The sequence below is a fragment of the Pleurodeles waltl genome, chromosome 3_1 (assembly GCF_031143425.1).
Source record: "Pleurodeles waltl isolate 20211129_DDA chromosome 3_1, aPleWal1.hap1.20221129, whole genome shotgun sequence".
NCBI classification, from domain to species: domain Eukaryota; kingdom Metazoa; phylum Chordata; class Amphibia; order Caudata; family Salamandridae; genus Pleurodeles; species Pleurodeles waltl.
In genome coordinates, this window is record NC_090440.1 from 576,135,696 (window position 1) to 576,149,401 (window position 13,706).

The window sequence follows — 13,706 nt, forward strand, 5'->3', positions numbered from 1 at the left end:
TCGCGGTGTGTCACAGTTGTGTGCGTTCTGACCTCCCTGTTCCCTCAAAGGATGCAGGAATGGAGATTTTTTTGTCCCACGTAAACCTCTGTCCAGGCATTTACAACCGATCGGAAGTAGTTATAAACCCATTAACCCCCACCGTAGCAGAATGTTTGCAACATTTTGTCTACTGTCCATTTTTTTATGCAGAATCCCTGTGCACTGGAGAGGATGATTGCACTGCAGTGCCTGTTTTGACAATCAGGTCCCGTATCCTAACTTTTTTTTTACTTTGCTATCTTGCAAGCCTTATTCAAGATTTTCTTCTGATCGTTACATGGTTAGCAGTTTGTTGATCTAAGATTACTCTAAAACCGTATGGAACGTGTCACTATTTAACAGAAATATCTAGTAGTGTTCTTCTTGACAGTACCATCTTCTTTCATTATTATGGTTTATAACTCCTCTGTGATTTTGCACAATAATTTTTTGTTCGTTTTGATCATTCCATTTTATTTTGTTCCCCATTTAGGAGTAAATTGTCAGTTTATCATTCATGCTTTTTTAGGTAAGGTTGAACTAAATGTGTATTTACATCTTTTCTTGAGTGTCCTTAATTTTTTATGCGTTTTCTCTTCTTTTACTTCCCCCTTAGTTTTCTTTGCTTGAAGTTGATTACAAGAACATAATACTGTTTTAGTTTACTATATATATATATATATTCATATATACAAAATATGTTACAAATATTTTCATTTCCTCATTCAAAAGGAATCATCATCATGTTGGTGTGCAAAAGTAATGTGCAGTTATGATCAATAATTGGCATAGAATACATTTGCTAAATGTTTGACCTGCTCCCATTAACCCATTTACTCCTCTCATAAAGACCCTATCGGTATTGTCGACCTCCAGTATTTGTCGAAGGCAGACAGTACACTCCGGCCAGTACCAGGTGAATAGGAGTGGCCAGTGGCGGGCTGTGAGGAGCGGCACTGGTTGGGCTATGCGAGAACCGGGTTCACTTGCCTTCTCTGTGAAAAACTTACTGTAATGAGTAGTAAAATTCTGCATTGGTGAAAGCAAAAAGTGCAGATATATGGCTAAGTGGTTCTTTCAGGGTGTCTCTGTGTCCATTTATAAATGTGGTGCTTCAACTTTTTGTGAAGCTGTGGTGCAAGAAGCTGCACAGTGCCAATGTAAGAAGAATTATTGCAGTAACTACTTGCACCTTTCATGGAGCTCTACACACAGCGCATTGTGTATGTACCAATGAAAGGAAAATGCTCAAGAAGGAGGTGCATGAAGCGTAATGCTAATATACCCAATGACAGCCTTTAAGGAGTTCCTGCAAAAATGGAAGGTGTACTTCAGTAATGACTTTAGTAAAAAGAATTGCATACGCCAAAGAAAGCAAACTATATAGTGCCCCATGCATACTTACTGAGCAGGGGCAATATGTATTTCTGTTTTTTTAATAACTTGCTCCGAAGTTACATTTGCTCTGAAGAGCAGTAGATTACTTTCTATAGAAAATGTATGTATTAGATGCAGTTCAATTAAGTAGCCAGTATATTATTACCTATATAACTAATTTTAAGGAATTACTAGAAGGAGAAAAGTATCTGAGAACAGTTGGACAGCTCCATAGAAGATGTAGTAGTGTTACGATCACTACAGATTGGACATTTTAGATCAGTCTCTGGATTGACCTTGTGAGTAAGTGGTAGTATAATATAGCTTCTGATGAATGACCATAAAATGTATCAGTTGGAGTCATGTGTTCTAAGAAATCTGCAAGGCGGCACCCACTGAGTGTTAGTGACTTCACTGTGTTTGCCATTTCTTTCTCTAATGGAGATGGAAATAACGCTCAGAGAATCTTGAAATAGCACATGCATATTAGTAACTTACCATATACTCTAATTTAAATAAGTAATCCAGAAGTAGGTTAACGGGTACAGAGTTGGGCTGTTTGGGAATTTAGGGCATGTAGACGTGACAGTGCTCTGACCTGGACAAAGGTAAAGAATGCACAGCCAAATAGCTCAACATTACATCTACACCCTCTTTATTGCTGAGCCTGCAGCTAGGGAATACATCTAGGTATAAATACCATCCCCCTTAAAACCGGTGAATGCACTATTATTCATTACTTTAGGGACTACTCATTCCATTAGTATGGCTTATTGATTGAATGGGCCATCCCCCCCCATTGGTCTCGGGATCTTTATTTAGGTAGGTAAAATACAGTCAACAGGTTTGCCTTCATATATTTGCAGTACTTCTAGGGATCTAGAATGTGCCAGACACAAGCTAATCATATCTGAGGATTTGAAGCAATACCCATGTCAGGGATGCAGTTGCAAGTTGTAACGGAGCAGCCATAAAATAAAGTTATGTATCTGGGACTGGCATGCGTATGTTGGCAGCAAATTGTCACATTTGTCATGCTGATCATTGGGTATTTGCCACCCAATAACAATTTAGGCAAAATTGATCAACAGCTCTCAAAGATTTACTATTGTAAGCGGTGTCTTCTCAATTCTACATATACAATTTGATAGCATCGACATCTTTGCTGTCCATTGAAATGACAATGGTAAGCCCTTTGTTTTTTTAAATAATGTGTCATGTAACGTAATGTTGGTTTTCAGTCTTTCTTCTTTTATCTTCTTTTGTCTAGTCATGCTTCCTTTTAATGCCAGACTCAAATGTCCTCTCATGATGCACTATTCATCCAGAACAGAGGACATTTTAGCTGGAATGGTCCATGATTTAACATCAAGGAATAGGTCAATATGAATCACTGAATAATGTGAATTGTTTCTCATCATGATCGGAATGATCTCATGATTCTGTCACAGTGTAAAATTCTATGTGCTGTTTATCTCAAATCGCTGCTCTTCTGGATTGACTAGGTTAAAGGGTAGCAATATACTTTTTTATTTCCAGCTAAATGCTGAAGTCCGTGCATTATATATACAATTGAAAATTAAAAACTTGAACACTTTATCCAGCCCACTATCTATTTCGTCTCACTACACCGTGTAGGTTTGCTACACAGTGGTGCGTTATTAGGCAGTTCTAACATATGCGTTGGATAGTTTACCAATAGTGTCTGCAGTCTTTTTTCCGGAATTAAGTCTAAAATGTTCTTTGTAATTAGGACTTGCTCTCGGGTTTGCTGTCCTCCTAAGCACCACTGCTTCAGTAAAGAATTATGCTGAGTGTGCAGTTTGTCACATATATGCAGAAATTGACTATTTCTTTTTGTACTGTCAGTAAACGTTTGAAACTACATTACCGTACTTTACCGTACAATGTATTCAGTGCTTCTTTTGTTACTTTTGTATGACGTAGGAGCTTCTCTAGATTTTCACAACTATAGGCATTGGCGGTAGTTCCATTATAACTGGGGTTTTCTAGTATAATTGTGTATTGAAGAGAATCAAATACAATTTCACAATTTATCACTCTTGTTTTTTATTCATGTTTTTATATAGACTCCGTTTTTTTTTTTACCGAGGGATACCTAGTGCAAAAATACATTTTTTGCGATAATTCATTCAAAGAATTTACAATCTGAGAAATGTTAACAGAATGAAACACATTATGACGGCAACGTGGCATGGGTTACAAGTATTCAAACCATTATCTACAGAGTCAAAAATCAGCTTAACATCGTATTTATGCAATGCAGTTACGATTGCATATAACAGAGACACTTCTTAACATATAGAATATGCACTGCTTTGCCAAAGTTCCAGTCCTGAGCATAAAATACAGAATTCGTACCTGTATGTGGGTCTTGAGGAGGGGAATTGTTCAAGGCTTTAATGTAATCTAGTTCAAGGTTGAATTCGAAAGCTAAAGGTGAATACACATATGTTAAGGGGTCACCACTCAATTAATCTTCTGAATATTTAAGGGTGGATAGCAATCTAAACACCTGGATATGAAGGATCATCAAAACTCAAGTTCATAATGGTGTTGCATTAAAGTCAAGATCTTAAAATGGTGCTGTCATTGCTTCGATTCTTAAACGCCCAATGGTTGGGTGGCTTGGGCTGATTCTTTGGATGATGCCTGATCAATAGATGAAAAATATTAACATCTTACACCTAGTTAATGTGTCCATGACAGGTTTCAGTTAGTTCATACTCTTTGCCATCTGTTGGCTCACAGTTTGACCAATTGCAGTACTTCTAAGTCCTCGCAAATTCCAAGCCATTCTGTTGCCAAACTTACAATAATACATGCCGGGTCGTCTATAGTGCACCACCCTTTCTAACTTTATCCAGTGGCCATTTTGAATATCATCTGGTCTAATATACCTTGCAAAAACCCACTCAATGATTTTAATTTTCAAGGAATCTTAGGGGTCTATTTTTGATGGCTTATGTATATTTGTATGAGATTCCTGCTACTTGGATTGATCCTTACAATACATTGTTTCTTGGTCAAGGTCCCTGGATTCTAGATAGAATGAGGCTTCCAGTGGTTATGGTCTTAGATGTTTCTGTTCCATTTTCATTTTCTACTGATTTGGTCCTCATTAGGTACCTCTGGATATAGTTAGATCCACTTGACTGCGTTTTTTGTTTGGGACATAGTTTTTTCCATGGACCCCGGCTGGGACGTTTTCTCAGCCTGTGGTCAGGATGCAGTCAACTTGATCTGTATTTTATTCACTGCACAACAGATTACATTTTCCAATTTGTTTGATGTGAGTCAGATGAGGCATGTCCCTTTCCACTGCAGTTAAACCTGTCTGCTAACATTCCTTTACACAGTGCCACTCTCTTAGTATGTTCATTCTCTTCCATGCACTTGGCCCAGGTGCCCAGATTCAGCTGTGCATTAGAAATCTTTGTCTTGTGCTCGGCAGCAAGTTCCCAAAGGGTATCCTGCTAATGTTGGGGTGAATTAGAATTAACAGCATTTACATTTGAACACCTGTGTGGCAGAGAGTTCGATCAGTACTTATTACAACAGTGAGAGTGAGGAAGAACTGAGGACTGCTGACAGAGTGCAGTACCACTCACAAAACTCATCTGGGGAAGATCTCCTCTGACCTCTCCTATATCTAGTACAATTTATGTATTTTTATTCTCGTCCAACTTACCAAAGATGTTTTCTCTTCCTTTTGCTCTATTTGCCAACTCTTCTGCTGTTTGCCCACAGCCTTCTACTTCTCAAACGTCTGTCTAGAAGGCATTTGATCAGATTCATCTTCGTACTAGGGGTTCTCTGTTGGAATCGGGCTTCAATCTAACTTCAATAATACATTCCTCCTTGCATAACTCTTCTAACTAATGTGTTCTCTTTGTACTACTGACCTGAACCTTGTCTCTGGGTCTTTGCAATGACTGACAAGAGGAATCCAATTGAGGAAGTATGTTGTTCCTAGAGAAGCTGGTCATTTAGAATGGGGAGGTGGGTTTGTCTAATGTTAGTTTATTTTACGGGACAGTTCTCTGGAACATCTTTGCTATATTGGTTTTCTTTTCACCTCGCACCCAGAACCAAGTAGATTGAGTAAACTCTGCTAGAACTAATACTTGCCTTTGTTTGAATTGCTATAAGATGATTACCATTCCCTCTTTTTTACTCTCCCCATATTAACACCCTATTAAATGAATCTCAGTCAAGTGAATTATGTTAGATTTTGTCAGCTGATCACCTTTTGTCATTATATTTGGCATAACATAACTTGGTAACCCCGATTACTGAGATTCCAGAATATGCAGTTGTTTTCTTTGGGATAGTCACAGCATGTATACGAACAGTGACGCAGACTGGACACTTCCACCAGAGCAGCCCAAACTCAAGTAGCGCCTTCTCAACTGTGTTGGGGACTTTTCAAGCATATTAGGGAGCACCCTTCTAAAGATTTGGCCTCAGCGTATAAGGGACTTTCTAGGCCCTTATTCAAAACATATACCTGGCTTCACCATGTTGGTCCTTTCCTTCAACTTGCTCAACATATTTTCTGGAACTTACTGATCACTTTTCTGGCACTCGCGCTACAGTCTCTCACACATCAAAATCCTTGTACTCTTGTGCTGGTGAACGTGGTACGTTTAACTCTCACCTACAACACCTTCCTCATCGCCTCCTCAGGCTGTAATGGCAGACAAGGTTTTGAAAGATGGTACCCCACTACAGTAAAACTAAATTTCCCAGGTAATACCATCATCAGGGTGCTGAGTCCAGTGCTTCCCTCAATGGCATCTTTAAGATCTGAAATGCCTTTGCAGAAAGAACATCCTGAAGAAATTGTGTTTTTGGCTGTAATTCTCTCTCTTCTTATAGTATGAAAAATTTAGATTATTTCTTGTTTGGAGCCTTAAATTATTTACTTTTTTAAAGTCTTTTATTGAGCATGTTAAAACCATTACAACAAACAAAAACAACATTTGCATCCACCTTGGGTGTCTTTGTGTGTGTAGATACAGCATAACACTCCGGTGTACTAGACGATGAGTTACCTAATAATATGTGGGTCCTGTCCCTCTCATCAGTGCCCTGAGCCCTCCATCCTGTTCCTGAGACCATGCTGGCCTCCCACAGGGCATGTTCTCCAGAAATACACCATGGATTGGGGGTCACAGGATGACCCCCTCTCAGTCCTCGAACATTCCTGCCGTTGCACTATGTTTACATGCTTTTGAGGGCGGACCCTCACCTGGTGTATAGGTTCTTCACCATTGCCTGCACCACTCCACATTGGATAGCCACTCTGTACAGTGGATGTGTCTGTTTCAATTCCTCCTCCCAAGGTCCGACTATATCCCGTCTTGCCACTGCCAAAGCGGTATGGCAAAGAGGCAGTAAATATTTGTCCAGTGTCCCATGTCCCAAGATGCCCATTAGGTCAATTTTAGGGGTGAGTGTCACAACATCATTGTCAGGATCCAGAAGGAGAATCTCTAACACAAGCACCATACTGTAGGTAAAATTAAATATAGAAAACTATTCCAGCCCAAAAGAAACAGTCACCTAGCTGGAGAACAGGACTACACCAAAGGCATTTCAAGGTGGCCTCCATTGAGCACGTTAATGACTTGCACTAGTTGTTCTCCCTTATTCCTCTAAAAATAGAACTTGAAGTGAAGGCTGTCCTTGAAGTGGTGCACTTCACTGAAGAGATTGACCTTAAAACTCCTCTCAACTGAGCGTTCCATTCGTCCTGAAAGATAGTTTAGGGTAGTGGTGTCGCTGAGTAAACATTGTCGATTGCCCATCTCCATTTTTCAGGTAGTGTTTGAAGGTGAGTTTGTTGAAAGGGACAGTTTCTCTTCTCCGCGCCGGCACCTGTGAGGAGAAGTGTCTCTTCTCTGTGCCAGCTTATGTAAGGCGAAGTGTCTCCATGCCACATCGACTCTGGCCACAACAAATACTTTGTTTTAGGGTTTGTATTATTCAGAAGGATTAGCATTTTGGAAAACCCTCTGCTCCAATTAAGAGAATTTCCTAGTAAAAGTCTAGTGTTTAGAACGCTTCATTTTCTTTCAGCAACTGAAAGAAAATAAACCAGCTCAAGTACAAAAAGACTATAAGGAGGACATTTATGCAAAGCAGAACTTGCCTGTACTGTCTCTTTCTAGAGTTGGTGTTCATCCTCCTAAGACTTTTTCTCAGGAATAAGTTTGGAGTCACACAAGTATTCCCGTTCAGAAGAGAAAAAGTTTAAAGAGTTAAAAGTGCATCTATGAAAGTTTAAAAGAAATGTACAGTTACGTGTTTAATATCAATCTACAATTGGTACAGAAGATTGAGAACTTACTAGAAAAGCAATTCACAATATACTTTATTTCGACCATAGGTCATAAAAGTTACACATTAAATTGTACAAAAGAAGGTGCGTTTGTTTCATTATGCTTTCACACTGGCTTAAAATAAAGTTTAGAATAAAAATAGCTTCTCTAAAACCTTCAAATTCTAACAATTAAAATAAAAAAACAGTCATAGGCCGTGGCCTACTATAGTCCACCATTATTCCCGGTACATAACTTAACATTTAGATACCAAGGTTTCTAAAACGTCTGCTTCATAATGTTAGAATAATACAAATATTTGAAAGCTCTTAAAACAATATGAGGTGGTTTCAGATTCAAATTTCCCAGGTAATACCATCATCAAGATAAATGCAAACTATCCGACCCAAGATTTAAAGATTTAAAGTGCTATTTTGATGTTACATAGTGATACAGTTTCTTGATAATTTAGATAACATACTTTGACAAAGAGAGCCTACTACCGGCACAATCATATAGGCAAATTTAGGCACTGTCAAGTCATTAAGACACAAGCACAGTGTGATAAAAAGCTTATATAATAACTTAAAACGGATATCGGATTCATGTTAAAATGGCACGAATACCAGACAGGTGCATAAAAATAACTTTTTGCGGCTAACACTAGTGATAAAATAGCAGAAACACAGGATGATTACCCACATATTGTCTGAGAAAAATCTATTCCAAAGTCCTGTCCAAACCACATGGTCAATAATTCATCATCATCATCATCATCAACTTTGTTCGATCAATGACCATAAAAGCACATAAAACAAGATAATAAATATTTCTTAAGTAAATAAATAAATACACATCTATAAATTGGTGTAAAAACATTAAAACAATAACTTGAATTGCACATATGACTCTAAAACTTATCTATAAAAGAGATGAGACCTTAAATTACTTTTTGGAGATGGCATCGTATGCGCCAAGCTGTTGCTAAATACTTGCTTACTGAAAGAATTACGTCGGCTGAATTATGGCTTTTTAGAACCCGTAGAGCCAAAGAGCAGTTCTTGAATCCCATGTCCCTGCAAATATTGCGGATCCATTTTAATCGCGGAATCGCATAGGCTGGGCAGAAGAACATGAAATGCTCAATGGTTTCGAAAGTACTGCCACAGGCAGGGCATATATCGGGAAGATTAATCGACCCCCACCTATGAATCAATGACATCAGGGGCAAAGAGCCAAAACGAAACCTTGCATATAAGCTCTTGCCATGCAAATCCGGTATAACATCCAAATAGGATTCAAACTTTGGGGACCATTTAATATCAATGAAGGAATTAGTTAAGCGACCATGGGATTTGTGGGTTATGTAGTTATCCTTAACATAAGACCAATAGGTTAACTTTAAAACGTTTTTATGCCGTCTCTCTAATTTATGGGGATTTTCCCAATAATCACCCAGACCCAATAGCCGAAGCCAATGGGCCACATGGCGAATCCAGGGAAGAGTATTAGCGTTTTGGCATTTAAAGAAAGACCTAAGCGTGTGATTTTTATAAGAGTTGATAAAGAAGAATTATTTGGCTTATTTGCACACTTATTTGAAGAGAAGCCAATGCCATTGTCTCAAGGTGTATGTAGAATTAATAGCATTAATATGACTGAGTACACATATGTTTAAAAGGTAACACAGAAATAGGAAGTTTTAGAGAAATAAGTTATGTGTTTATTTGCAGTTTCAGGCTCATCACAGCCATATAATAAGACCAGAAGTAGAGATAAACACCCAAGAACCCAGAAGACCAGATAAGACAGTCTCTTATTATCTCCCCCTTTTCCCTCCTTGGAGGACTCCTGACCTCTATTTGATCCATGGAGAGCAGGAGTGGTTCTAGGAAAGGTATGGAGATCTGCTCCCATGTAAGTTGGGTAAAACCTTAGTATTCCTTGAAGTCATCCCCCACCTGCGAGAATAGTCTGTAGACCCATCCAAAATCTAAGTAGTCCTGGGCACTCTCACAATGTTTGTCAGAGGGGGTCCTGCCGACAACATCCCTTCTACAGCGGTCAGAGTGGGTCACTCCCATCACATACAGGTGTGTTTGTATGTAGTAGCTTAGAGGGAGAGTTGACACTGCACCAAGAAATTGAAATATATATATAAGAAATATATATGAGATATGGTGTATTTGTGTAGAGGGACAGGCAGCGCCTTGTATGCTAGATGGCTCTCCTCCTCTATATCCTGCACATCATTGACAATTCTATGCAAGATCACCCTCACCTGCCTGTAGTGGAGGAACTGACCCTTCATAAGTTTGTACTGCCCCTGTAGTTCTTCAATGGGCAGCCATCCCTGCTCTCATGTCAAGTCTCAATGTTTTCAAATTCCCAAAAGATCTTACTGCCGGTGTCCCATCACCCTACATAGCTCTGCGAGAGTGCTAGATTCCCACAGCGGTGTGTCCAAAGTCAACCTATTTTCCCAACCCAACTCACCCAGTGCTCGCTTCCAAGTCCGGATTACCACTGCCTTAGGCTTTGTTAGGCACGAAACCCTGCCTGGTCCATATATTTGCTCCTCATAACTTCAGAGGGCCATTGCCCTCCAGTCTGCCTTTAAAGATGGTGTCTTCTGGTCGGTGAAGGACGAATCATTAACTGTTAACAATTGGGCTGTCCAGTAATGGAGGCACAGATCGGAAAGTGCAATTACCCCCATCCATATGCCCCCCACCACAATTGTTCAGGGTAGAGAGCCACATGGTGGCTTCCTCTATTCCAGAGCGGGGTCCTCATCCAAACCTCTACTGATTTAAAGAAGTGGTTGGGAACCTCAAAGAATGCATTTTGCAGGATGGATAGGAACGTAGGAAGGTAAATCATTTTGAATAGTGTCACTACCCAATGATAAGAGGGAGAGACAACGCCAGTGCTTCACATCTCTACGAAAGTCTGTCAGGATCCGACCTGAATTTTTCCTGTAGAATAGAGTCCGGTCGTGTCATGTTGATACCCAAATATGTAAACCCCTGTCTCCTCCTATATCAATGGGCCAGTGCTCCCGCCTTCCGCTGCCAGTATGAAAGGGTAAAAAGAATTGATTTCCCCCCGTTAATACATGATACTCAAGAAGGAGCTAAAGACTCTGAGGATCACTAAGATCCTTGGAAGGAACTTGTCTCGGTCTGCGATGTACAGTAGGACATCATTCGCATATAGGGAAATTACATTCTGCTAGTTGCTATACCAACTCAGCCACCGCATCTGTGCGTCTCCCCGATTAGATTTACCAACGGTTCAATGGGCACTGCAAATAGAAAAGACAATGAAGGCACCCCTGAATGGTGCCCCTGCCTAGTTCAAATTCGCCAGTGTGTGTTGCATTCACCCTAATTCTCGTTGGCTTATAGTAAAGGAAGCGTACTCAGGATAAGAACGAGGCCCCAAAGCCCATCGCTCAATGATTTAATTAGATAGGGCCAGCATCTAGCGGCAAGAGCACCCCGAGTTCCAGAATTTCATGTCTATGGGTAAGTCAGCCATATAGGCATAGAAGGTATACCTTATGGACATGCAGGGCATAAAGTCTGGCTGGTTCAGAGCCACTGTGCGGTCTATTGCCTGCAACATACGGGTCGCCAACATTTTAGCCAAAGTTTGGTTTCCTTGTTTAGGAGAGATATGGGCTGATACAAAGCACACTCCTCCGGGTCCTTGCCCTGTTTAGGGATAAGCACTATGTGAGCTTGTCTGATCTCTCAGGACATTTCACATTTGATTAATTCACCTATAACCCGTCGGGCCTGGGCGACTTCTACCTTTCAGTTGGGAAAAGGCCTCTATGATATCCCTTTCTGAGATGTCCTGCTCTATAAACAGCCTCTTCTGTCAGACCTCTTCAGGTGTGTGACAAGAAGGTCCATCACAAATTTGCACATGACCTCTCTGGCCTCCACTGAGAGGCGTAGGGCATATAGATCATGAAAATATTCCATGAAAATATTCCATGAACACTTATGCTATGCTCTTGGCCATCTGAACCAGACCACCAGAGCACATATCATGGGTATCTATCTCTGGCCTTGCACTTTTTGCTTAATCAGGCCAACAGTTTATCTCCCTGTGCATAAATCATACTCTGTTTCACCCTTTAAAGTGTTCTGGCTTCATGGTGCAACACCTGTCTAACATTCATGTAGCGGGTATAGGCCTGCCATATCAGGATCTGGTGCCACCACATACATCTCCTCCCAGTGCTGTAATTTATCCTCCCAATTCCCATAGTGCCCACAGTCTGTCCCACTTCTTTCCTGTTAGGTGGGTATTTATACAGCCCCTCACTACTGTTTTATAGGCCTTCTAAAGCACTGCCACTGAGGCCACTAAACCCACATGGACACAGAATTAATCAGTTGTTGCTACATGCACACATCTCTGAGCAGCTTAGTCTGTGAACTCCCAGGGATCTAACCACTAGTCAGTATGTGCTTGCCTGCCTGGTCACCAAAGTTCTGTTGTCAATGGTGAGAGACCTGAAATGCCCTTCAGTCGAAAAAACATATTTCTGGACTTATGCTGGTATGGCAGTGGCACTAGAAAATAATCCATTCATGCAAGGGAGCGAATGGCAGCCCACCAGATTTCAACTAGCCCCAGGGCCTCCATAAACCTGCAGCAATGTGTATCCTCTCTGGGGGTCCCCCCTGTGTGAAGCATTCTATCCATGTCCTCTTGTAAAGTAAGATTGAGGTCCCCACCCACCACCAAGAATATCAACTAGCCAGTCCCTCAACCATTTCAGCCCCACCCCCTGGAGACCTGGCGGCACGCACCAAGATGCTACTAACAACCCTTCTCCATTCCAGACATCCTCCACAGCCAGTCAGCATCCTCGAGGATCAACTTATGTTCTAACCACTCAAAACAGTAGGGACTTATGTATTAGGATTCCAATTCCCCTATATCCCGTAGGGTATCTTTCATAGACCACGGTTTCATACTGCCCTTTGCCCAGAAATCTACAGTTATTATCCATTAGATGTATTTACTGCAGCAGAACAAGGTCTGGACTGGACTGGATTGGACAGGGACTGTTGTGTTGAGTATTTCATCACTACCTCTCTTTTCAATTTATTGCCTAGCCTGTTAACATTCCAGGATAGGATTTTAAGAGAAATGCCTACTCCCTAGACTGGATGCTCTTAGGGAGTCATAAACAGGTCTCCTAGTACACCCTTCACACCCAAATATGTTGCAGTTGACACACCTTACAACAATCCCCAAACCCTACCCACCCTGCTACCTCGTGCTGCCCAGAACTACCAGTCCAAAACTACCCACCGCCAGGCACAAACAGGTGCGGGTGCAGCGTCCTCCTCCCCGCCGCATAGCTGTGTGGGAGAGCATCCACCATAGTCTTGCAGCCTCTCCTTGGTGGTCCACACTCCTACAGCGGCCACCTTCCCCACAATCTGCTTGTAGTGAGGTAGCTTAGAGTCAAAATCCACCACAATCGTGCAAAATGTGATACTAATATGGCACTTGGTTCAATGTTAGGTAGTCATATGAATACTGATTTTTTTTTTTTATATAGAGCCCAAAAATCTGCCTGCCACCCATATTTAGGCATGTGATGTCATAATACAAAATGGCCACCACAGTAAGTTATCATAAATGTTGTATTAGTCTTCCAGCACATAATTGTAATGATTTTCAAGTCCAGGATGTTGCAATTCAATTGACTCATAGTACACTATGATAAGTATTTAGTTATATGGTAGATATGCAGGGTATGCCACATAACTTGCTCACCCGCCTTATCTTTTGAACGACTAAAGATAGAAAGTTCAAGCAAAAATCATGGTTCATCAAAAAATGTCTAGTTTATGTTGTTACTATTTTAGGGGCACTTGGGCCCCTTGTACAGGCTATACCAAAAGTCTATAAAAATGTTTTAATTTA

At 40.7% G+C, this 13,706-nt stretch overlaps 1 protein-coding gene across 3 annotated transcripts in view; it reads left to right on the forward strand.

The window, feature by feature from the left end:
- The window catches only part of NAP1L4 (nucleosome assembly protein 1 like 4), a 597,513-nt gene that overhangs the window by 566,292 nt on the left and 17,515 nt on the right, over positions 1-13,706 (forward strand). For 2 of the 3 annotated variants that reach the window (XR_011201382.1, XM_069223016.1), the window contains exon 15: positions 515-550. The exons of the other annotated variant lie outside the window; for it this stretch is intronic. Coding sequence is in view for 1 of the 2 variants with exons in the window: in XM_069223016.1 (XP_069079117.1) it covers positions 515-520 (6 nt within the window). In the remaining variant the exon portion in view is untranslated. The remainder of the gene's footprint in view (positions 1-514; positions 551-13,706) is intronic. 3 annotated transcript variants of the gene reach the window in all.